The following is a 26,030-nucleotide window of genomic DNA, read 5'->3' on the forward strand; positions in this document are numbered from 1 at the left end:
ATCGCGTAATGTAAAACTTATTGCATACACCACCTTCATTAGGACGATACTAGCATATTCAGCCATTGTTTGGAGTCCCCATCAAGTGACGCTTAAGAGGAAATTGGAAAGGATACAGAGACTGGCGCCGCGTTTTATTTGTTCTACGTACCGAAGGAAGCAATCGGTCACGCTTATGTTACAGCGTTACAACTTGGATCTTCTTGAGATACTTAGAAATATAGGCTGAATGTGCTTTATCAAATAAAGCAGGATCAACTTAAGATTGATAAACTCAAATATCTACACACTCCAGGCAAAAGAAACCCGCGAACTAACCACGACTACGTCATAAAGCCTACCGCACCAACCGTGATACGTTTCGATACTCATTTTTCCCCGATGCGATAGAAATGTGGAACCAATCGCCAAACGCTATTGTTAGCCTGAAAGATGTCACCGACTTTTGAAAATGCTGATGACGCTTATTTGCGGGAGTTTTCAATATAGTTTTGAACTGCCAAGTGATATGTGCGACTTGATGTTCATTGCACGTATCTTGATAAATGTCAGAAGTGTGCTAAACAGCATTCAAGTGAACAACTTATTCAGTGTGAATTGACAAGTGTTAGGCAACCTTATATACGTTTACATTGTCCATATTTGATGTATGTAATTGTATTGTCCTCTCTGTTATGACCCTCTATGCGGGTTGACAATATTAATAAATAAATAAATAGACGTGATTTTGAGCCCGCATAGTGGTGCTGGCTGAAGGACGTATCACAAGACTCGACCTGTGAAAGTAACGAGCAGCCCGAAAGGACAGCGCCACTTATTTAACTAAACGACAAACTCGTCGTCAACGTCGCCGACGTCAGCGAAGGCTTCTTCCGTAACTTGGATCAGCCTTCGCAGTGACCCTCACACCGATGACGTACGCCCGTGCCTCCTCATTCAGCAGCGATATGCCATCCTATGATCAATTAGCACTTGTGATGAGCGGTAAGGCGAAGAGGTCTTGCTTCGGGCACGCTGAATGGAAGAATCTCCAGAACGTCTGTGGCAAATGCCTTCATTTTCGAGCTCGCGTTCTCCGTTGGCACTAGGAAGCGCCTGAACAGGCAATCTGTTTCGGCGGTTGTCGAGAAGTTATTGTGTAATAGGATTACCGATATTAGAGCCAGCACACGCAAGAACGTCGTAGCGGTCAATGTTTCCCTAGATCCCGCACTTGGCACACTGCTCAGCGCGACGTACGTTGATCTTATGATTGTCAATTTTCCTATCCGCTCTACTAGCACATTGTCGCTGGTGTCACTTGCGGTGTAGACGGGGTTATTTGTTTACATAATTGCCCAGGTTAAGTTAGCCAGTAAATTTCCCTCCATTGCAGATTTTGCCCGGCAGAGCAACTCGGGTTGTTTTAAGGTTGTGTTAAAGAGCGTCTGCTGGCCTTCTCAGCCGGGCTCCTTTCGACATTTTGCTCGACCGCTCGTATGGGAGCCACGTCAATGTCATCAACTCTTGATACTGAGCATTGTAAAGGACATGAGCGAGAGTACAGGTTTGTTCTCCTGCTCCGGTAAATCCGACGCTGCTGACGCATCCCTAGGTGAATGTTCTCAAATATTCTAATTGTCACGTGTCCAAAGAAACTTCCTCCGAGGGCTGCCGAAAGATTAAAGGGAACAGGCGCTCTTGTGACAAGAAGCCCCTAAGGCTGAACGAAATAACTAGAAGGAGACCATATTGCCTGCGATATCAATTAAAAAATAAAAAGCCGATGTAGCGCGAATGGCCGCTCAAGGCGCTTTGCGTGTATTCGCGGGTTTCTTTCACGCTAGGAAAAACACTTTTATGTAGAACGCGTTGAGCAACACAAAACTGGATCGGCAATTTTTCATGTTGCTCGACAGTTTTCGGTTTGACACTTTTCATGTAATTATAATAGTTGAGAAGTTCAATGATCAATTAGGACTAATTATATAATCAGGCAAAGCGCAAAAATGGGGAATGCAAAAAACTATTTATTTGGCCATCTCCAACCGACAGCAAGCAACATTACCTTGGTTCGGTCCAGCTACGTGGCGTTTGCATATTTTAAAAATTTGGCTCGAGCTGCGTGAAACACCTTGTATGTCGACTTCTATCAGAGCATAACGAATGACCACTTTAGAAAAATACAAACCGCGCAAATGCGGCGGTATTATTGCATTGTACTTATGATACCTTCCACACACCACTGTCTTGGTCGTTTTATTTTTCAGGAAGGTTTTACCCGTGTTATGCTCAGTGTATCGTTTATATTACCTTTAGTTCGACACCGTGCGATTAACAGAAATACCCTTGATTTCTTGCACGCAGAGTCGAAGTTTAAGTTGTGGGTAGCGTAGAAATCCAATATTTCGTTATTTCATTACTCTACTGAGTTATACCTCAGATACCATTCCACTTTTTTTTTATGAATGTAAGCTCTACGATGCGAAATAGACATGATCAAGTTTTTCAAGTTTATCAGGTTCATCGGGAATTGTGTTTTGTCATAAGAAGATTAAATATCGATTATTATCCGCTGGCCTCACGATAATACTCATACACATATACAATGCACTTTGCTGAAATATTTAGAAGCTTAAGGAGCAAAGGTAGACGTACTCGGTGTAAATGTGTATTTCGAAGCGTCATGATAAATTCTATGTCATTGACGTCCAAGTGTTTAAACTAAATGTGAAGCGACATTTGTAAAGTTCTAAACTAAACGCTTTCGTAAACTTTAAATCTTAGGAATGAAAATGTTACCTGCAGTTTGCAGAGAAAGGTAAACTTAATACCAGTACTGGCTATACAAACTACCGTCTATATAAACAGTTTTCAACTCGGAACTGGTCTTTTAAAGAAAGTGGAGAGTAGGTATGTATATACAAGATGTCCCAAGTGTCATCCACCAAGATTTAAATGTATGCAAATGCCACGTAGCTGGACATAACCAAGGTAATGTTGTTTACCATCGCTTGTCGATACTCAGATTATTTTCTTCAGTCCAATTAATTAACACTAATTGCGTAATTAGTCTTAATTAATTAATCACCTTCTCAAATATTATAGTTAGATTAAAAGTGTCAATGAGGAAATTGTAGAGCAACATGAAAAACTCTCGGTACAACTTTCTGTTCCTCAATACGTGCTGCATAAGTGTTTTTCCTAGCGTGAAAGAAGCCTGCAAACCCACGCAAAATTGCCGCGCGACTGGCCACTTGAAGCACTTTGCAGGTATTGGCGGTCTTCTTTTACGCTCAGAAAAAACCCTTTTATGTAGCAGGTATTGAGCAACAAAAAGCTGTATCGGGAGTTTTTCATGTTGCTCTACAATTTTCGGATTGACACTTTTCATATAATTATAATATTTGAGAAGCTGAATAATTAGTTAAGACTAATGAGGTAATTAGGCGGAATGCAAAAAATTATCTGAGGGTCCCCAAGCGACTGCAAACAACATTACTTTGGTTCTGTCTACCTACGTGACATTCGAATATTTTGAAATCTTGGTGCATGATAGCTGGGACAACCTGTATAAGCCTTGCATCTACGTTTCATTGCTTGCAACCTTCCGGATCACCAACCTGGGCTTTGATGAGTGTAGCAGCATGCTTCCTTGCTGTCTAGTATTTATTGACTGTATCTGTGTGACAGAATATATAATGCATATAAGTATTCTATGTTAAATTTGAAAGTTCATAAGAACTGAAGGGATGGCAGTTTGCTTAGCTGCCTGTACAATCGGATATCTGCTGCTGTTGCACTGTACCGATTTATGTCTGCTATGTAAAGGGCTTATTGGGAAACTCTCAGGTTCAGTGTGCGAGTGGATCTGAAGAAGAACGAGCGGAGTCTAATTAATACATTTTATTTATTTGTACACGTTACCCCCAGTGTCCATAGGGATTGCAGTCAGAGGGATGGGGGCGGATTTCAGAGGAAGAAAAGTACAGGTGGCAAGTGCAACAACACATGTCAAAAATATATAAACAGCTTAGGATTTTGCAACCATTAAACTAACATGTTTTCATAGTGAAACACTATGCATTTGAAAGCACACACACAAATGGCAGTCAGAGATATCAAAGAAAAGAATCATTTGAGGCAATACTGACAACGTCTTGTGACGGTGTAGTAAAGTCGTGGATCATTCTCAGGAAGAACGACAACCTACAAGAATCCCTCCTACATTGTATTTCTTTTATTTTACGTCCGTGGTCAAGCCGCGAAGAAATGTATTGCGGTCATTAAAAAATATGCTTCGCGTCATATAGTAGTCCTGGAATAGTATATTTTATGAAAAAATATCAAGCGGCGCTTCTTTCTTTGTTCCTTAAGTGATTCTAGGCCAAGGTTATGTTTAGCAGCAGGCACACATATACTTCGATTTAAAACACACAGCGAAATGTCGTATTTGCTCCAACTTGTGTAAGTTAGTCGTCAACCAGGGGTCCGACACACGACAACCGTATTCTAGTACAGGGCGTACATTTGTTTCGTACCAGAGATTCTTGCATTGCAGAGGCAGCGTTTTTGCATATATTCCAATAACATTTATAAGGACACTCCAGACGTACTTCTGCCGTCGGTGTCGCCATCGTCGTGATGTTTCGTACAGACCAAGCGCGACAACATTGTCCCGGCACCCCGTATGCTGTATGTGCGAGTGAAAGCCTCGTCCGCCTTGCACAGGCGGACATATAATTAGCACTGCACTCTTACACAGCCACAAACAAGATTCCTTATCACAAATTAGGACTGTCTTCGAAATCCTACGGCGCGGAACACTACACCGTTCGAGTCACTCGCCCACTAACTGGTCCAGGCGTCACGGCATACGGCCCAATTGCGTCGTACGCGGCGGAGGCCTGCTTGGGCAGGCAGTGGCAGTGATGGGGCAGCAAGCCATTTGGGTGGTGGCTCAGGATCCCTGGTAAAGCCGGAACTACAACAGCACACGAACCCCAAGTTCGCGACCCGTTACGAGGCTTCCCAGTGGTTCACCCTGTGTAGTCCTCTCGGCACTCGTTCCACTAACCTCGCTCGGCTCGTTCCATCGGCCTTCGTGGTCGCAGCTGCCCCTTCGATCGTGTCCTTTGCTTCTTTTTCCGCCAAACCTCGTGCTCTCTTATTTCCCGCGTCGAGCCATGTGTATAACTGACATCGTCGTCTTTCACCACAGTCATGCGCCAAACCTCACACCAGTTTCAAAATATGTTCTAGTCATGCTTGAAAGCAGCACAGTCATCCATTGTACGTGTGTCATAATTTAACACAATTTTTAGACTTTACGCCGCGATGATGTTAAACGATGTTAAATCTTTAGGCAAAACAATGTAAATATCTGACCAGTTGAATGCGTTCTGCGATTTATCACTGCTCTGATCTCTCAGAGTTTGATTCAAGTTCTTAAATCTGATTCATTTCCTGAAGACACGAAGATAACTAGGGTTGATGTCATTGTTAAGGGTGGTGGCAGAAATGAGACATCTATCTATTGAACCCTATCTTTCATTTTCTTTTTCTGTAATGGACTAGAAGGAAACAATCACGCAGAAACTCACTGGGGGTTTTGTGAGTCCGCGTAAGCATTGTGCTACTTGCTCATCTCCACGAAGCCTGGTGTCATTGTCAATCTTATCAAACTTGATCAAACCAGTATCAGCACTCATGAACCCTTATCGGTTGTTGTCAAACTTATAGCCAATGATCCGATCCTTAACAACCATTATCCGTCCTTATCAACCATTATCGGTCTCTATCAATCTTGTCGTACTAAATCCGACCTTTACCAACCCTCAACGGTCCTTATCAACCTTATCAGAATTTTTCCAATCCTTATGAGCCCTTATCGCTGTTCAGCACCTGATCCATGCGCGGCTAACCATTATCAACGGTGATGAGACCTTTGTAACCGCTCCTTACGCCTCATCATCCTTATCAACTCATTGTCTGTTTATCTGTCAGTGTAGCGCGACGCGAACAACATGAGTCCTCAGAGACCGGTAGCATTTCGGCCGATTAAAGAACGCGCCAACAGTACGCGCATGCCGCGATCACCGAAACGCATCGTGAATGCGACGTGTTTGGCATTAAATTTTCGCAAAGTCGGAATTTTCCTCTAGTCTACAATGCGCCATGCATGGTCTACATCGGATCCTAGAGATGGCTTTTATTTCTCCATCACCAAATATCTCAAGAAAGCCTTCACAGAAACTGCTATCCTTTGTCATTTGTTTTGTATCGCCGGCAGCACATTCATCTCGTTCAGATAAGCTCACCTTCTGCGAGCATGGGCGTTCACCCCGCCGGCGGTGTGGTCAAGTATCGGACGGTGGTATTATAGTGTTCCTTTCACTTTTTCGTTGTTCTTTTGACTTGCATATCGTTTCTTTTTTTCACCTTTCCATTTAGCGTGTCGCGAGTTTAAGGCAGTCAGACTACCCTGATGTTTTTTTCTTCTCCCTGTCAAGGTCTTGGCTAGCTTGAATCACTGGCCGATAGTGGCCAATTGACACTTTTTTATGCAGTGGCATGAATAATGTCTCTGTGGCCCTAGCGCCTACAAATGGGCAGACCCCCGATCACCGAGGTCCATAAGTTTAGTCGCGGTGGTATTCTTTCCGGTTAGTCAGACCAGGAGTGCGTTCGAGAGCTCCTCAACTGTTCCGAGTTTACATCGAATCCGGTGAGCCTGTTTATTCCAGAACACCTTGCTTGCTCGAAAGGCTCAGTTCGCGGCGTAGACGTGAGCCTGGACCCCTCAGAAGTATTAGAGTTGTTTTCAGTCGCGGGTGTAGCCGAATTACTGAAAACAATAATTCACCTATGGAATCGGTCATTGTTACATTCGCGGGCACAGTCCTTTCATCTGAAATCAAGGCATGGGCTCTGACATAAAGAGTAGAGTAACATTCTTTACGATCCCTGCAGTGTTCGAAATTTTGGCTTTATGGACGCAGCATCAAAGGGGGCCGGTCAGTTGCTCGATACGGACTTTGCGCATAAAATCATGACAGTACAGACTGTAAATCACAGGAAGAGAAATGTTGTCTGGGTGATGAAGCTCACGCTGCAGACTATTCGAATTGTTCTACGAAGGAACGACAATTAAGAATACTTGAAGGGGTGGAACCCTGGCGATGCTCACGTAGGGAAGCAGTGACTGAGGTTGAAGGAAGAGCCCAGAGCTGTGACAGCTCGTGACACTGCTGGAGTAGCTGTTTCTGTATCCAAGGCCATAGCAGACGCAGTAGAGTAAGCTGCGGAAAAGGCTATGGAATGTCTTGCGACAACTATATTTGAGTCCTTGGCAAAAATGCTGTCTGGTCATTTCGCACAGTTCATTAGTGCTGCCTCTACCCAGGTTCATGCACCCCAAGTTTCTTATGCTCTAAATCTAGCTCAAAATCAAACATCGTCACACAATCCGTTAGCTGAATCTCCATGTGTAGGACCTCGTACTCATGTAGAGCAGACGCAACAAAATACTCATGGGCGATTATGAAGAGCTCAAAGATGTAGACATGGAATTTAAGAGTCTGAAACCCACCAGATCTCCCCCCCCCCCCCCAAATTTCCCCTAAGTCAAAAGCTAGAAATAGTTAAAAGAGAATCTCTGCAACAAGGAATTTTTGAAAGAGAGTATTTCGGATCAAGCAGTTTCCGCTGCCGTTCTATCTTCAGCATAGGCTCCCTAAATATATTACAGTGGAATTTCCGTTCGATTGGTTCTTATACAACAGATTTATCATATATTTCTTCTCAAGCTTCCCTAGACATAATTGTCTTGCAAAAACCTGGCTTTCTAATGGTCAAAAATGTTTTCTGAAATATTACCGATTATTTCATTTGGATCTACCTGCCAGAGGTGGTGGCGTAAAATGGAAAGGCGGGATGTCGCTACCCGCATCTCCAAGGTACCTTGCATGCAAGGCTTGATCGAATTTACGTTTCCCTTTGCGCACTATCTCTTATTTGTGGTTATAGTGTGCTAGTCTCAGCATCGTTTGGTAGCCGTCGGTACCAAGGGCGGTGTATGTGGGGGGAGTTGTGAAAGGTTAATAACCGATTACTTTCTAGTGAGTGCTCTCTAAAGCGTGTTATTGAGCCTATAGCTCATCTGTCATGCTGCAAGGACTTGCCACTCTTTGCTGTGTGGGAATTATTCAAACAATATGTTAAAATGATAGCTATCGAATAATCATCAATATTGGCCTTTGAAAAAAGGCTAATTACAAAGCATTGTATAGACTTCTGAGTGAAGTGCATGTGCTTGAATGTATATATCCGGGTCAATATGTTGATAATATTCATAGTACCAAGGCGCAGTTGCAAATTTTGTACACAGAAAAACACAGAGGTGCACCAGTACGTGCGCGAGAGCAGCGTTTTCTGGAAGAATAGCCTTGCATTAGGTCCCTAGGTGATGAGTTCCGACACGCGCTGTCTAAAGAAATACTAGATATAGAGTACGGTGAGATCACTGTTAATGAGCCTACTCTAATAACTAAAGCGTTTTCGGATATTATGAAAAACTATTTCGAAGCCATAAACCATTGGATACAGATGCAGTCAGAAAAGTGGTATCGTTGCTGTTCCAGTAAAATTAGGTTGATTATGATTATACAAATGAAAACATTGATATTAATGAGGTAACTGCATGCATAGATTCGTTAGCGAAAAGCAAGATGCCCGGCCTGGATGGGCTTACTGCTGAATTTTATCAATGTTTTCGTTCCCTCTTATCACCATTATTACTTCAGGTATACCGTTAGGCCTTGGAAGTAGGGTACCTAACTGCCACACTATATGAAGAGCACACTGTCCTCATAGCCACAAGCGATGATGAGACTAATTTACAAAAAGTGGTGGGACATCGGGCTATCTCCTTCTGCAAAATGGATCATAAAGTTTTTTTCAAAACTATTATTAGCTAACCGTTTGCAAGTCGTGATAAGATCTGTGGTAGGGGGTCATCGCACATGTGGCATCAGGGGCCGGTCCATTCAGACGAACATTCATGTTGCGAGATCGGTGCAAGAGTGTGTAGCTGAGGGGATTGGACAGGTGGCAATGATACAGCTAGATCTGGCTTAGGCGTTCGACAGGGTGAATCACTCATTCCTGTTTACTGTACTAGAGCATATAAATATCGGATCCCTCCTCCTTAGAGGCGTCAGGATATGTTATGCTAATGGCTCAACGAGACTGATAGTGAATGGCTCTCTCTCTCCGATCCGATTAGGCTTTTATCATCAGTACGACAAGGATGCCCCTTGTCACCGCTTCTGTTCTGTTTGTATTTAGAGCCACTTTGAATGAGCATTCTTAAAGAACAAGGTTTCCAAGGGTTTAAATTACTGACTAATGAGGTTCGGGTTCTTGCGTATGCTGACGACGTGGCCTTTTTTGTACGGATAAAAAGAGTGTAAGGACTGCTCTTGCAATTACAGAATTTTGTGCGGCTTCTCGAGCAAGCGTTAACTTTGAAAATAGTTCAGGTTCTTGTTTTGTATTATGGGCCACAATGCCATCACATTACGCACGCATTCAATGGAAAAAAGATCTGCGTTAAATACGTGTACCTCTCTCACAGTATAGAAATAGCAACACTCATTGTCCGAGATAAGGTGAAAAAATTCAACGTAAAGAGAATTCATGGCGAGGGCTGAATTCGCCAATGTTCAGTCGTGCTGAAGTCTGCAACGTGTTCTTTGCTTCACGTCTTATGGATGGGCTGCAAGTACTTTACTGCTCATGACTTCGCATTCAGGCACTGCATCGCGTATTTGCAGCATTTATTTGGAGTTCGAGTTGTGAATCGATGTAACGCGACAATCTGTTCCTACCCCTAGAACGTGATGGTCTAGGATTGATTCATGTCTTCGTCAGGCAAATTGTTTCTTGCCTGTTTTTCTTTCGAGACAGTAATGCGTTTTTGCGTGAAGTGTAGCAAATCCGATTAGTCCATTATCCACCTAATATAGCAGTGTCCTCAAACGCCAAAGATCTCCCACAAGCTTCTTGAGGCTTTTTCAAGGAGGTCATTGACACATTTTTTGAAAGTTAGATTGAGTTTGAGTACCTGTTCACTACGAGTCAAAAAGCAATTTCTGCGTCACTGGTTGCGCAGATTGAGGAGGTGCGCATATGAGCCTGCATATGAAGAGGATAAACATAAAGTTCCATGGTAGGTGGCGCGCGCGTGCACACAATGCCATCAGCCGAACGTTTTCCGGCAACCAAGCGGGTTCACGTCTTTTACTTGATGTCACGGGCTTACAAAACTTTCGGGTTCCTTACGTGTGTTAAATGGTGTGTCTCAAGAACATGTACCGAACCCCTTCTTTGTAGTACAATGAATTATGCAAATGACTCGAATTATCCCGTAGAATTTGTTTAACGTACAGATTGCTCCAGTGCGCTTATTTCTGACCGTAATGTGAACGAGTAAGAAATAAAATGATGTTCTTGATAAATAGTTCATGTTTTTCTTTCAAACTACATCAAAAAGCAATTCAAAAGAAAAACAATTATCTGATTTAGCAAAAGCAGTTAAACCACAACATAACCTTAAATATGACCGCGTTGTTCGAAGTGTGAAAAAGCATAAAATTCTTCGTGTTGCATTATATTCGTAGTTAAGATAGGATTGGCATGTCGAGCATGTGCTCAAGAAATTTTCTGCAGTCCCTAATATGCTCTCTCCCTGTTGACAGTTGCCGGTAAAGGCTAAGATTCGCAATAAAAGTTATCATATTTTACTACAATCTCAAATAATTTTCTTTGTTTTTGGCCAACCACCAATAAATACATTATGAAAATGAGAGTGCTTAAAGGAAAACAAATCATCAAACAGCAAACCCTGATTAGATTTCATACACGCAAAATCGTTTTCTGAACGTCAGTATTATAGGAGGACATAGTTTGTATGGTTATCGGGAGGTCTGCTCGTTTTACTTCTCCTTTATTGCCTTAAAAAGTAGTCTTATGAATGTTGTATTTGGGATAAGTAATCAGGCACTGTATGTACACTTGACTCTTTGTATTGAATTGTGCAACCAAGTGTGCGGGATTTTCGCCGCATAATCCGAGTGATTACACTGCGTGGACGCAGGGACCACATTATCGATCCCTCTCGGACTTCATTAGATCAGCAAATCGTTTTTTTCATTCATTTGATCATCGTTATTCACCCCCATCCCACACCCCTGTATGCCCTGAGGCATTTACCCTCGCATTAAAAAAAAATTTTATATGTTCACAAGCTGCAGCCCCTTGAACATAATCTCCCGGCATGTACGCAAATACGAACTCATAAGCAATTGTGTGTTCAGAAAAATAAGCAACTACTTAGAACATTTACAACGATTCTTTCTTTCCATGTTTTATTTTTGCTATTGTGCCAAGATGTTCTCAAGCTGATTGGTTGTTTTTATTATTACGTCATGACACGTGGAAATTAGTTATAGCTGTGTTGTCTGATATAATATTTTTGGTGTAGTTTGCAAATACTATTCTTTGAATACTTATAGCAGTCTCAAGTATATATAAATATTTTCACAGACTGTCATCTTGATTGCACTCTGTGTTTTAACATGCTTGAAAATTTCGGCAGTGTTCTGCCTGAGCCTTATCTTTATTATTTATTGTATACTAATTAGCACTCCTAAATCTTCGATGTACATTTCCGGTTGTAACGCTTTCCGTGTCACTGAAATTTTAACGTTCATGTCCGTTTGTATGCAACGGCTTTATTGTTACTTATTGGCCCGTACAAGCTGCTTTTAGAGCTTCTAGCCGAGGTTCTTTTCTATGATATTATCTGGAAAAGTATGAATCGGGATAAATTCGCAGAAATAACAGTTTGGCAACTATCGATGACATTATCACAGTGACTCATTCGAATATTGTTTCTGTACTGCGTTTAAGCAAATATATCAGTGGTAAGCAGAAACCAAAAAAAATTGACTTGATTAAAAAAACATTTGTACAATATCGCACTCATTGGACAGTATTGTAAGCATTAAAGAAGTTACCTTAAGCTTACGCAAGCAAAATATGAAGAATACTTCAAAAAAGAACTTTACACAAAAATATAAGGCTTATCCCTTGGTTTTATGTGGTGCGCTATTCCACGCTTCTGTTCCGATAAGGTGCATGAAACATTCGCTGCATAGACAAGACAATCAATGTAAAAAAAGAAAGAACTTTCATTCTACCACGTATTTCTCATTGACCGTGACCCAGTCGTGTTGAAGGAATTTAATTGCAAAAACATACTAAACGTATCTATTACTACTCCAACCTCGACGGCCCAGTTGACGCAAAGCGGATATGAAATAGCCTAAATTCAGTCGTATAAGCAAGGCTACCCGTCTGTCCTACTGATGAACTTATAGAGGGCAAGGAGGTTGTTAAAGGTGCAGTCCAAGGAGGGAAACATAATGAGTCATAGCCCCACCAGTTGAAAACACTCATGATGGGGATGCTTTGAAGTATTTCCCCAGACCTCCCCCCCCCCCCCCTAGATTTTAGGAATTTTCGTAAAACGGGTTCTCGTACATTGAAAAATATAGGTGGAACGATCTTACCTAATTAAAAAATATTTGGTAACCCATATGTCAAGCTTTAAATGACCCAAATATAGAGCCAATTATTTTTTGCTATCCATCTCCTTGGCCTGTAGTCCACTGGAATTTATAAACATTCTCTAAGCTCTGGCATTGGCCCCAAGCAAATAAAAATTCAAAGGTAACTTTCGCACACAAAAGCGGAGAAAAATATGAATAACAGCTGGCCAGTCTCTATAATTCCATTTTTTTCTAAACCACTAGAAAACGTTGATGTCCTAGGATGTTTTTATTTAAAAATATACAGGTTTATGTTTATTTTCATTGCTTTGAGGTTGGGCCGTCCAACTGAAACTGTTCTTATACAAAAGATACTAAGTTTGAAATACATATAAAATGAAACTTGCATTGGGAATGTTCCTGGACTTCTGACAAGCTTTAAGAAAATTTATTTCTACATTTTTATGCCTGCACAGCACTTGCGGGTTTTATAGCAGGGGTGGGGGGTTACATAATAAAGATGTCATTGATAAGAACATACATAGAGCGTGGTAAAAATCAGTGGTACATGCGGATTTTTAAATTTTCATTAGCAGTTTTATAGCCAACGGAAAGCAGTGTGTACTCGAAAATAGAACATTATCCTATTCTAAAGATCAAGAATTGTGTACATCACAATAGCAATTAGGGCCGCTGCACTTCATTATCTACATAAATGATATTATCAACCTAATAGTCCTACAACTAATTATATTAGATGGCAAAATATTTTTCAGGAAACAGTGATGATGAAGTCATAATTTCGCTAATGACATAATATAGAAGATACATAACGTTTCGATGAAGTATCACCTCTAGTGAAACTACTCTAAAACAAAGGCGTTCTTTTTCTTTTTTTTTAGCGAAGTTTATGCCTTGTGATTTCACTTTATCGACCTGCCGTGGTTGCTCAGTGGCTATGGTGTTAGGCTGCTGAGCACGAGGTCGCGGGATCGAATCCCGGCCACGGCGGCCGCATTTCGATGGGGGCAAAATGCGAAAACACCCCTGGGCTTAGATTTAGGTGCACGTTAAAAAACCCCAGGTGGTCGAAATTTCCGGAGTCCTCCACTACGGCGTGCCTCATAATCAGAAAGTGGTTTTGGCATGTAAAACTCCATAATTTAATTTTTTTTTTCACTTCGTCGCTCAGACTAAAAATGACACAAAAATTTAATATTCTGCTGCAGATACCACACAGAGTAGTTACGAAATGAACTATGTAAGTCTATTGGCGTGTTGTGCAGATATCGGAAGTTGTTACTAATGCAGCAAAAACTTTTAATTTATAATGTACTCTTAGCTTCTAACCTTGCCACTGTCACCTAGTTTACTGAAATATCTTAAAATATTATTAAATTAGCTTGTCTCCAGAAAAAAAAACGATTTATGTGCAATGGATATAGATGTGCGATATACGTACACGTGATGTATTTCTAAATTTTAGATTCTTACTAGCTACGAATTTCAACCTGTATGTTTTCTGAGTGTGAGACAAATAATGGCATTACTCATACAAAGAATAGGCTAACATTCGCCAGAATACCACTTTTTTTCCCTAAAGCTATGCTCTAATCAAGTGACAGTTATATGTACTCAGTAGTGCCTCCAAACACTTTCTTACTGCCTTCCTCCAACGCTCTACGAATCTCAACAGCTAGGCCAAAGCGTGCGCCATGTATATAAGGTCACATTACTTCAAGTTTTTGTTTTTTCTTCTCTTTGTGTGTGTGTGTATGCTGGTAACTTGTGCTGCCTGCAAGGTATGCATTCTTCTTTTTTGTCACTGTACCAGGTTGCAAAAGTTTCGCTCTTGTAGTCTGTTTCATATTTGAATGCCACAAGCTTATACGATAACCATTGTCATGTTGGTTGTCTACTTATAAGGGAGGTAGGACCACTCCAGTTGCGGTTATGCAGATTTATTCTGCCAGCCCCACCACAAATTTACACCGTTCAATCTATGTATGTGAAAATGAACCAATGTACTATGTCTAGTTGGGGGTGCGTCAGTAAACTTACTAGTTTTTACTGATTATAGTGCGTAGAGTGCTAAAAAAAGACGCACGTGAACTTCCGCTTGTTTCTCTATATTTAAATACACTATTACAGGTCTGCTTCGTATAATAAGTGAAAATGTATGGTGTTTTAACTGGCACCAGGTCTCACTTTGTTTGCCATAGTGCGATAAATTTATTAGGCGAATGACTTGCATTTTTCAAATGACGCATAGATTCATGGCTAGATCTTTTTTTTTTTTTTCAAGTCAAGTCAAGTTTATTTCCAACAACACCTAGTCGGAGGTTCTTGGGCGAAAAGATGTCACAGACATGTTGAGAGTGCCCAAGGACCCATTAAATAGCAGCAGGCAGATAGCAAAAATAATCACCTGAAACATTGCACAAAAATGTGCCAAAATGTGACATGAAATATAATTCACGCAACGCAACTCTTTTAGTGTGCAAAATAATGCACATAATAAATGCAAATAATAGCGATGTCACGTAATCACTGTAAACACTTGCGCGAAGGCAACAAGAATAATTTTATACATAAAGTGTAATAAATATCAAGATAACAAAAGAAAGATGTTTGTGTTCGAGTGGTTGCTATACGTTTAAAAGCAGAGTTCGCACATGTTTCTTCAATCTAAATTCAGGCAGCCCGAAAGTGGTACGAGTTAAAAACTTATTCAGTATTGCTGGTATCTGGCATCGAAGAAGACATTCCCCGTAGCTTGTACGGGGAAAAGGAACTGGTATGAATTGATTTCGGAGAGAGTATCGGGGGGCGCTGTCAAATGAATGCTGATAAAGCTTGTTTTTCTTTGTATAAAGTAGTAATTTATATGTATGAAGATGACTTGCTCTAGTAATATCGTGATTTATGAACAGCTGATGAATACGTAGTTCGCGAGGGTGCCTAAAAAAAGTTTCAAATATTCTAAGAACCTTCTTCTGCAATACCTTGAGTCTGTTTAGGTTTTGAGCAGACGTTCTTGCCCATACTAGCATGCAGTAAAGCAAGCAGCCTCCCCGTGCCCCGAGACTCAATTTCACTGCCACTTTTTTTTTCCTCAATAAGGAAACACATTATCTAGAATAGCGATACATTTTGCTCCAGATTTTGTGCACTAAGTTCATGAAACTGGTCAAAGGCAGACAGTTGCTAAAACACGATTGAGGTTGGAGCACTGATTGACTTTGCTATTGCAATCGCAACATGCCTCCTCAATTCATTAGGTTACTTCACAAATATTTCGGCGGCGAATAGAAAGCCAGTATTTTGGGTTGCCTTATTTATTTACTGTATTGCATTTTTGTGGTTGTTGCAGAGGGGACACCTGACACCATGATAAAGCAGGCGATTACCATTGGAATGCTTTTCTTCCTGGTAAGTAACGCTCTTACGTAATAATTTGCAGCGTCACTCGGAGCAGACTCTTTATTCTTACAACGAACTACAATGGCACCTGCTCAAATTTGCGGAAAACTTCCTTTCATTGTCGCTGCCTAAGGCAGGTCTCTTTAAGCATCATACTCCAAGCGGCCCGTATAAGAAGCTTTATTCTTCAACTCAATCTCGTCGACAGTGCTTGGGACCATCAAAGAATGCCTTGGTGACCGAGTACAATGTCGGTGCACTTTGCTACTGCCCATCACAGCAGCGCATCAGCGGATAAACAAGGCTCGCACACTCTTTCTCGGTGCTGTTGCTGCTTCACCACTCAGCATGCAGTTGAATCACACGTGTGTTTTCTTTCGGAAACATTCTTGGACGATCAAAGCGACTGCGACATTTTTGAGGCCATAATAGCTGCACTCAAAAATACAGCCATCCCGCAACTACGCCATGTGACAGACGGCGAGCGCAACCGATGTTGCCGGAGTACTGTGTTTTTCGGATGTCGCCCATTATCACCTACTGCAAACAATTCCACCTGCAAATATTAAGACCACGTAAGCCACCGGCGCAATAGCTCCTACATGTTGCACTTTATTCTCTGCTTAGCCAATAATATTGCGGTGGTATATCCTCCTGATTTCCGAGGTGTATTAAAGTTCACAGACTTTTGTGAGCTTTTCAGAAATTGATGTTGACGTTACAGAGACGAAAGGTGAATTTTAGTATTTCACAATTATCAGCCGTTTTAGCACAGCATGATGTCCAATATATTGGACACTGGAACTCTACCCGGCGATTTTCGGGCTAGTGGGTAGGCAGTAACAAACGGGAAATATAATATTAAAAAGGGCTTCAAAGGTGTCAAATCTGCTTATTAATCAAAATTTCATGACAGAAAAAGAACGAGCGATAGAGTATGAGAAAGAAAACTTACTTTTATGGTGGTTGCCGTAGAAAGCCGTGCTGCTGAATGCCACCATTGCGAACACCCCTGGTGGCCAAACTTCTAATGCATTTTCAACAAAACTTCATAGGTGGCACTAGTAAGTGCCTAAATTTTGGACAATTTGGTTTTACGGGCTAAAACATGTGCGGCCTGGGTAGTGGCGGAGTATTTGATTATATTTGAATATATTTGAGTATTTGAATATATTGGACAAAAGCCCCATAGCAGGAACTCAGGAGGATATAGCTCAGTTCTGTAGCTGAGGGTAATAACAGACGTCAAAGTTAGTAACACGACATTCTAAATTCATGACTCATGGACAATATTTAGCAGTCTCCTCTTCTAGAAAGGCTATTCGCCAGTATATTAAAATAATGGAACAATGTACTGCAACAATTGGGGTAAATATGAGAGGTGTGTGAACATTTGAAGTTGTGAATACGATTCGACTATTTCTTGCCGTTCAATTCCTATTCGTTTCGAAAATTCCCCATTTAAAGTTATCACATATTTGTTTTTGTTCGATTATAAGGGACAACAACGCTTATCATTAGCAACGCTTGCTGCTCAGAGGCAGCATTTGCTAGCCAAACGCTTGGTGTAGCTAGCTTTTGCTCTATAATAATCTGCCATTCAACAAATATGTCTTGCCCTTAACTAGCTTACGTATTTGTTTTCTCAGTTCTTAAAGCTAAATAATTAATATGGATGGTCTCACTATTTGGGCATCTTTTTAGAGCGGTGTGTGGTTCTGTAGTGTAAAACTATATCATTATATTTTGCTGCCGTTAGAATTTAGAACATATCTGCTACTCAATTTGATTAGGATGGCCACCTTTGCCGAGAAAGAAGAGCAGGCACCGCGTGGGGGAGGGAACAGAAGTGTTCGGAAACTAACGAGCCGAATTAACGCAAACTAACATAGCAGTACCTCGGTTACAAACTTAGCATGATTCGATTTCATTGAAAGGCTCTATGTAAAAATTATGCGTGAACTTAAGATCGTACTGTTACTGTTGAAAGTAATTTTGTTCGCATGGCATATCAGACACAGATACTAACAACCTAGCAGTGTACTTGCAGCTGACGAGCCAGCTGTCACAGCAAACTCCAACAGTGTGTGGGCGCCAAGAAGACGTATTGGGGAAACCAGCAGGTGCGATTAAACTCCTAGAAAAGCTGAGAGGAACAGAAAGTGAAAGGAAGAGATGGATGGTTCACTCCCGCCACTTCGGACAACATGACGCTGAATGCATTTGCGACAATTTAGTTGTGTGGTTTCCCTGTAGTTGAAGGTGTGCCAGCTTATCGGATGAACCGCAAAACCGGAAAAGGGCGTGCCAGTGATGGGGTCCAACCGGCAGCCGGTACTTTGAGAGAAATGCTGGCTGTGCGGATAGAAAACCTCTCAATGGGCAACCTGGGAATCGATATGCGAAGTGGTTTTTCTTGTATTATTGTATTCAATTGAAATCAAGATTTGGCTATTCGAACGCCCCTACTTAATATTTGCTACTTGTACTTTTACATTCACATAAGTGTGCTTTACCCGCTGTCGGAACGCGTACTTTCTCTTTCCTTTCCAAAATAATCAAGAAACTGCGTGTGTTGCTTAGATACAATCAGTCGACGAGCACATTGCTTGCGCTCGCTTATTAGTCTACGTGTGACATTATTATTTGGCCAAATTGCGGGTTGCTGTAAAAGATCAATTGTCCAGATATTTACACATGATTGATTACCTGACCATTGAAGCGAGAAGATCTTTTAAGCTTAGTTGGCAAAGAGAGATCCAATGTACTTCCGGTTTTCTTTCCTATTTGCTAAGCATGTATAAGTTTGGTGAACTGCATATATTGACATATTGATTCATGTTCCTTTGTTACGATAGAAAAGATTAGAAAAGAATGTGGAATTTGATAAGAACTACAGTTAAAGCCCATCTGTGCTGAAACTAATTTTGGCTATTCTTCATATTTTCAGGTTATTTCAGTAGAAGGTAACGTGGAGCTCTCTTCTTTACTGTCCTTATACGTAGTGGCCTTTCTACTACCCTGACACTTGTTTTCCTAAATAAAAAAGTTGTGATGGGGTACCCTAAAGATTATATAAATATTTAAGTTTATACTTTCTAAATCAGCAAAAACATTTCTTGTGTGGAAATCAGGTAGTCGAGACAGCTTGTTTCAATGAAGTCTCGTTTAATGCATCTCACACAAGGCGTGTCATGGGCCGAAAGTGTAGTGTTTCTTTTTTTCTTTGGGAGGCATTTAAAATTATGTCCTACGCCGTGCGTAGCGAAGTCTCGTCTTTGTAACTGGCATGGCATTGAAGGGCAAAAACAACCTGTAGTAAATTCCAACACTTTGTTGCATTTCAGAAACAGCTATGAACTCCTTTCTATCTTCCGGAGCTTGCCACACGGTGGATAGAGTGGTTGAAGCAAAAAGTGTAGGCCTGCTTTACGCAGTAACGGGAACAATGAGTGATGTTTTATGCGCGGTGTCTGATCTGGCCGCTTAAATAGGAATGTTCAGGATCGCTTCAATATGTCGCTTTTACCAAATCTGGGTGACCCGCTACAATGCTAAAAAGAAAATTATGGTGGAAAGAACACGCAATTTACCGTAATGCCGGAGGTGTCGCTCGTGAAACAAGAAGCATTTTTGTTGATCGTCATAAAGTCCCTCTGTGCACGGCTCTGAAGTGCGAGAACATCATGCACTTGCTTGAAGGGCATCCCCATCCATTTCGCATATGGAATGAGCAAAATAGGAAAACTACTTGTGCGAAATCTAATGTGCACTCCTTTCCCAACACTGAAATGATAACTGTTCTGTTTATGTATCTCTGCCACTCCGTCATGCCGCTGAATAAATCTTGTCTATGCGCGTGCCAGACAACGTTCACCTAAGTGACTTTGGCACGTCGCGTCTACGAAGTGACAGCACGGTTGACATATAACAATGACAATCATGTAATAATCATAAAATAGATTCCATTGAACACGTGTGCCACGTAAGCGCGACCACTAGAAAAAATATCCACCGAGCGCCATCACCTGCGATTGGAGAAGAGCATAATGTCCAGGTGTCTCTTGTTTTTATCACCTTTAATCGATGTCACGCGCTAGCCCTTCCTACATCCGCCTCTCGATCAGCTCTGTATTTCACGGCTGTGACCGAATATTTTCTGTGCAGCTACCTCATTCTCAAATTCTCAGCGCCGCCTCGCATTTATAGGAAATAGGCGCCAAAAGTTATACAAGGTCAGGAAGTAGCAAGAAATGTTTTTTTACGAAGCTTGGGCATGCCGCGTGGCATTCATATAGTACAGCCTGCAGTACTTTAAACGATTGATGACGTGCTGCAGATTGTTACTCGTGCAGACACCATCTGTGTGGGATTTGAACTTGTTTCTCGAGGACACGCTGTCTAACCTTTCCGTGTGCCGATATATTCCATATATTCAGCGCTATCATAAGGAGGTGCGCCATACTGACTTTAGCACAGCGACATTCTTCCACTTGCTATTGCCAGAAGTGTACAGCAATTATAGCAGCACACACTGCTGTTTTCTGCGATCGCAAATGCCAGTTCGAATTTGTCGTCTATTTTAGTTTAATCGTTGAATATCTTATCGCCGCTTAAAAAATCATACCAAATGATAAACTTACTACATCACAAAGCTTTCTTGCTTCTTTCTTGGAGTTTCTATTGATATTTTTTCACATATTTAAGGCATTTGTCTGTTTTTGTAAAACGCACAATTGATCGTGCTTTATATTACGGTTAATTGAAATTCAACACTTCAATATCGTTCCACAAACGAAAGCGTTCTCGGCAAATATTTTTCCTTTCGTCTGTCTTCTTTTCTTTTTTATCAAGGAAGGTAGATCTTCAAGTGAAATAATTTAGTGATCTAACCTGTATTTGTCCTACTCTTCTTGTTTATAGTGTTGTTTTTTTCATCGCACCCTTCGACTTTGAATGCCTCCTGCTAAGTTGTAATCGCTACATTATAGCATAATATAACTAATGCGGGGGCTGTCACGAAATCTCTCGTATAGTTTGACTGTGACACCTCCTTGTGTAACACTCGCATTCCGAACACATCGTTTCACTTGTGCGCATTCGACCTGTTTACATTATCACGTGCAACATTCTAGGGTGATTGTCACATTCGAGTGTATGCTGCTTGTATTAAGCTCCTCAATTAATCACTAGTGGCACTCGTACTGCCCTGAAGGCACTTTGTTAGCAAGTCTTCGCGCAGTACTTCTGAGTGGGCTGCATATGTGTATCTCCCGGCAGGTGGGGGGGCAAGAAGGGCACTTGCTCCCAACTCTCAAAAGTGGGGGAGAGGCAAAGTATACCATTAGCCCCCCCCCCCGCCTCCCCGCACACACACTTTTTTCAAAGCGGGCACTGGCACTTTCGGCTGCACGCTGGGAACTCCAATAAAACTACAGCTGAAGCTAAACGTTCTTTCTTAGTAGAGTTGCCACATAAGTAATGCTTTTCTTTACTACGCATACCCCTACTTGGACAACGACGATTGTCTTTTGTGCCTTCTCGGGGCGCCTTGTAGCGGACGACGCGCGGGTTTCACCATACACGTTCGCGTTGCGGATAACGCCTGGCGCTGGGCAGTCCCCGCCCTAACTAACCGTCATCTTGCGCAACTTCCATCATGCCCTGTTTTTTGGGACCGCTATATCCGTATTCTAAAACACAATCAGCTTGTTACGTTTAATCGGCGGGTCAGGAGGAGGTCCGGATAAAGTATTATAATCAGGCGCACTCATCGACTGGTGTGCCTTACAGCCTGAAATCAACCCGCCGTGGTTGCTCAGTGGCTATGGTGTTGGGCTGCTGAGCACGAGGTCGCGGGATCGAATCCCGGCCACGGCGGCCGCATTTCGATGGGGGCGAAATGCGAAAACACCCGTGTACTTAGGTTTAGGTGCACGTTAAAGAACCCCAGGTGGTCGAAATTTCCGGAGTCCTCCACTACGGCGTGCCTCATAATCAGAAAGTGGTTTTGGCACGTAAAACCCCATAATTTTTTTTAAGCCTGAAATCATTAGATTATCAAAGGCTGTAACTATATAATCTCTGTCCACTGCAGCGTTGCAGTCTCATTATCTTATCACAATCAGAAATCTAATTAAACCTCTTATAACTATAACTGTCGAATTCCATTGTGTAATCACCTTTATCTTAAAGATATCATTCACTATTTTCAGTAATCGAAAGCACTTTGCATTTCATTTGGGAGTTTTGACTGCAGTCAGCTTTCGCTGGCATTCCATCTTCATATTCTTATTGACTCTGACGCATTCCATTTTTCTATTGTGACCGCATCTTGTCTTTTCTTGTTTGTAAACTGCTCTTTTCCACAATTCTCGTTTTCTACTTCCTGTCTGGTCCCCTGTGTTTGTATATTTAATTTCTTTACCGGTGCGACAACAATCAGGCCTTCGGGGTTCCTGGGCGCGTCATATCAACAATTGATTGATTTATTTATTTATTTATTTATTTATTTATTTATTTATTTATTGATTGATTGATTGATTGATTGATTGATTGATTGATTGATTGATTGATTGATTGATTGATTGATTGATTGATTGATTGATTGATTGATTGATTGATTGATTTTTACTGAGTGACATATTAGTAGTAGTAGCAGTAGTAGCAGTAATGGTAGTGGTAGTAGTAGTAGACTTTTGTAGACCCAAACAAAAATGGGGCGGTGTGTCGATTGCTATTTAGAGTTCCTTAAAATGTGTTCGGTGCACGGATATCGAAACCATCCAGCAATCTATTTGGGTTGAAATTATACTAGAGCGTACTGAGAAATTGCTTATTGGATCCTTTTATGTGCCACCGAATGTATCTCCTGCATCTCCACGATAATCTGTGGTAACATGTTCGACATATAGCTTACCAACGCGCATTAAGTACGGGTGCACCGCTCTGACATTCATCTTGTGCGTCCCGAAAGGTTTCATCTGCCACTAGAGGTCGCGGCCTTTGTGTCTGCCCTTAGGCACAGCTCCTCCGCCTTTATCACCAGATGCCTTCGTTTTGCTTTCAAACGTGGTGACTATGTTGGTCCATACGACTTCTTCTCCGGCGTCGACTGGACTCCGGGAAAAAAAAGAAAGTACATGGCTGCGAGCGTTTTTGATAATCTTGCTGTTCGCTACCAGTGTACGCGATTGTGGACGCTTTTTCTTAAGACGCTTTCTCATGCTTTCAAAGGAGAGCGTCATAGGTTAGCTGAGATGACCGTTATAATAATGGTTGCGAGCAGCTCACGAAGCATTGTCACACTTGTGTTCACATTTGTGCACATGGTGTTTTGACGTCAAATGCTTTTTAAAACACCCCTTGTTGTTTGTGAGCTCCTGCAATAGTGATGAATAAAATTTTAGAACAATTACTCATTTCCTTACCTACATTGTTTTTGGTAAAAGAGAGGTTAATTTTATTGGCTCTCACGCGTTGATCGTGTTTTAGAAGAGCGCTGCTCTTAGGCACTCGTTCCTGCGGCGAGCGTCGGCGTCGGCGTAACCAAGCGAACGAGCGAAGTATGAAAGAGCAAACGCGAAGCGCAGTCGGGGATAATACACGTGAGGAGGAAAGCGAACGAGGAGGCTATGACGAAAATGTGCGAAGACAACCGCAGTGCGACGACGATGGCTACGAGATGGTGCTAGAGTAGCACGCATCGTCTGGGAGGTATGTCTGTGGCGGCTGCTGTGAATCGCCACCACGCGTCACCAACGCGCTGCCTCTCACGTTCCCCACTTTTGCGAGTCATTCGCGCCACACATCGCTCCATTTCCAACGTGCCGCATGAGACAGATTGTCCTCGCCAGCCAACATATCGCGAAATGAAAACACGTATGTATGTATGTATGTATGTATGTATGTATGTATGTATGTATGTATGTATGTATGTATGTATGTATGTATGTATGTAGGTATGTATGTATGTATGTATGTATGTATGTATGTATGCATGTATATATATATATATATATATATATATATATATATATAAAATAATGGTCGTGCCCTTAGCAAAAAAAACGCAATCGCACAAAAAGTAAATGTTGGAACTTTGGTGATGAGTCATTGCGTAAGTGGGGCAAAAATCACAAAATCACAGTGGTCGTGACCTACATTCAATGCGAAGCAAGTCAGCTCCGCCTAGAGTAGTGATTCCTATCCCTAACAATTTGTTGCAGGCCGTTCCCGTATTCAGAACGGGCTCAGCAGGACGCCGATGAGGACCAGAAACGCACGTTCGTGGTTCTTGTTATTCTGTTACCTTGGTTGTAGCTTCTCGTTATATATTATGTAAATATAATTTTGCCTACTCTTTCTCTACGGCACATTTTTATACGTGTTATTTTCCTCCAGGCATCTGCGGAAAGGTGAATCTGACTAAAGAAGCAGAGCTCTATGTTAAGAGAATAGGCGGCGAAGGCCTGCAAAAATTGAGTTTTACTGATGGTGCTGGAACCGGGCATGGGTGAGCATCTTCATTTTTAACAGTACAAAAGTAAGTGCAGCTTCTACAGGGGTGTCAAATCCACCCACACAACAAAAGAACGCCGGATCTCGCGCTTATGTGGGCATCGGTGCAAACGCACACAAATGGTCCCATTTTCTTTGCCTTGAGAACTTCTTAAAGCGGAACGACAATGCGGAAGACGCGGGATCACAAAACACAGCTTCTTTCTTTCTTTTGCCATATTCTTTTAATTCTCTTCCCTGTTTTTCTCCGCATGCGCGATTACTTCCGTGTGTATATATATATATATATATATATATATATATATATATATATATACATATATATATATATATATATATATATATATATATATATATATATATATATATATATAGAAGCCTGCGGCGCCTGTAGCTGCGAAATGGCAGCCTCGCACACTCGTGACGCTGGTTCGCGCTGGCTTCCCCGGGTCTCGACGAAGCCATAGAGTTTCGTACAATAATTACGAGAGAAAACTCTGGCGATGCAGTCATTGTGCCACCATGGGAATGATGGCAAGTACATGGATTTGTCTGATCGTGCTCGTGGATTCAGACGTTCTTTTGGCTTTGTATATTACGCCATATAAATCTTATTGTCATAAACTTCATAGCAATTTATACTCTTCGAAGTGCAGAAGACGCCGCGAACGCGCACAATCGCTATTAATTGCAACGATTGAGCTTGTCCAGGTGGCCAAATCGAAACGCGCCAAGCGTCTCAAGACACTGGCATGCCCGCGATAAATTCATAAGGGCGTTTCATTCGCTTGCCGATACATGCCTCCATGGCTTAATGGTACCATGCACTTAAGCGTTCCATTAAGCCACGGAGGCATGTATTGGCAAGCGAATGAAACGCCCTTATAAATTTATAAATTTGTAAAGAAAGGAAGGAAGTCGCAGAATAAAAAAAAAGAAGCCGTGAAAAAAACGTATCCTCCGTGGCTTAATGGTTTCAATATCAGGCTTCTGTGCTAGAGTTCCTGTGTTCGAATCCTGCCGTCGGACAATTTCAATGATGTTCATGCAATTATTTATTACGCAGTATATTCTCGAAAATGACAATTTACAAAGCCGTTTGAAGCCCAAAGGACGAAGTTTAGGCAAATCTATGTACTTCCCATAAATCCTATCTTGGCACAACCGCTCCCATTGCAGCTCCCGTAGACACTAGCGCCAGAGTTCCCTCTAGTAATTATTGTATGAGACTGTATAGACGAAGCAGAGCGGGCGAAATAGAACGCCTGCTGCAACGGTAGCGCACCAAGTGTTGCGTGGCAGGAGAGGGCATCGCCGCGATTACACGTCACTAGCGCGCCTCGACGGAGCACATGCAGTGACGTGACTGCGCGAGACGTCGCGTTGATGCCCCTTTGATGGCCGCTGCTGCTGCTTCCTGTACTCCATCTGACAAGCTGGTGGCAGCACTGCCGAAGGTACGAGGCGTACGTAGGCAATGTTCTTGGGCAGTGG

At 41.8% G+C, this 26,030-nt stretch overlaps 1 protein-coding gene and 1 long non-coding RNA gene across 2 annotated transcripts in view; both read left to right on the top strand.

The window, feature by feature from the left end:
• Positions 1-26,030, top strand: part of LOC129382080 (uncharacterized) — a 78,080-nt gene that overhangs the window by 20,106 nt on the left and 31,944 nt on the right. The gene's annotated exons all lie outside the window — the stretch shown is intronic.
• Positions 15,968-26,030, top strand: part of LOC129382079 (uncharacterized) — a 30,085-nt gene continuing 20,022 nt past the window's right edge. The window contains exons 1-4 of the mRNA XM_055065442.2: positions 15,968-16,025; positions 18,967-18,982; positions 24,245-24,301; positions 24,420-24,531. Of these exons, the coding sequence (XP_054921417.1) occupies positions 15,984-16,025; positions 18,967-18,982; positions 24,245-24,301; positions 24,420-24,531 (227 nt within the window). The 5' untranslated portion in view covers positions 15,968-15,983. The remainder of the gene's footprint in view (positions 16,026-18,966; positions 18,983-24,244; positions 24,302-24,419; positions 24,532-26,030) is intronic.

Source organism: Dermacentor andersoni, chromosome 11 (genome assembly GCF_023375885.2).
Source record: "Dermacentor andersoni chromosome 11, qqDerAnde1_hic_scaffold, whole genome shotgun sequence".
NCBI classification, from domain to species: Eukaryota; Metazoa; Arthropoda; class Arachnida; order Ixodida; family Ixodidae; genus Dermacentor; species Dermacentor andersoni.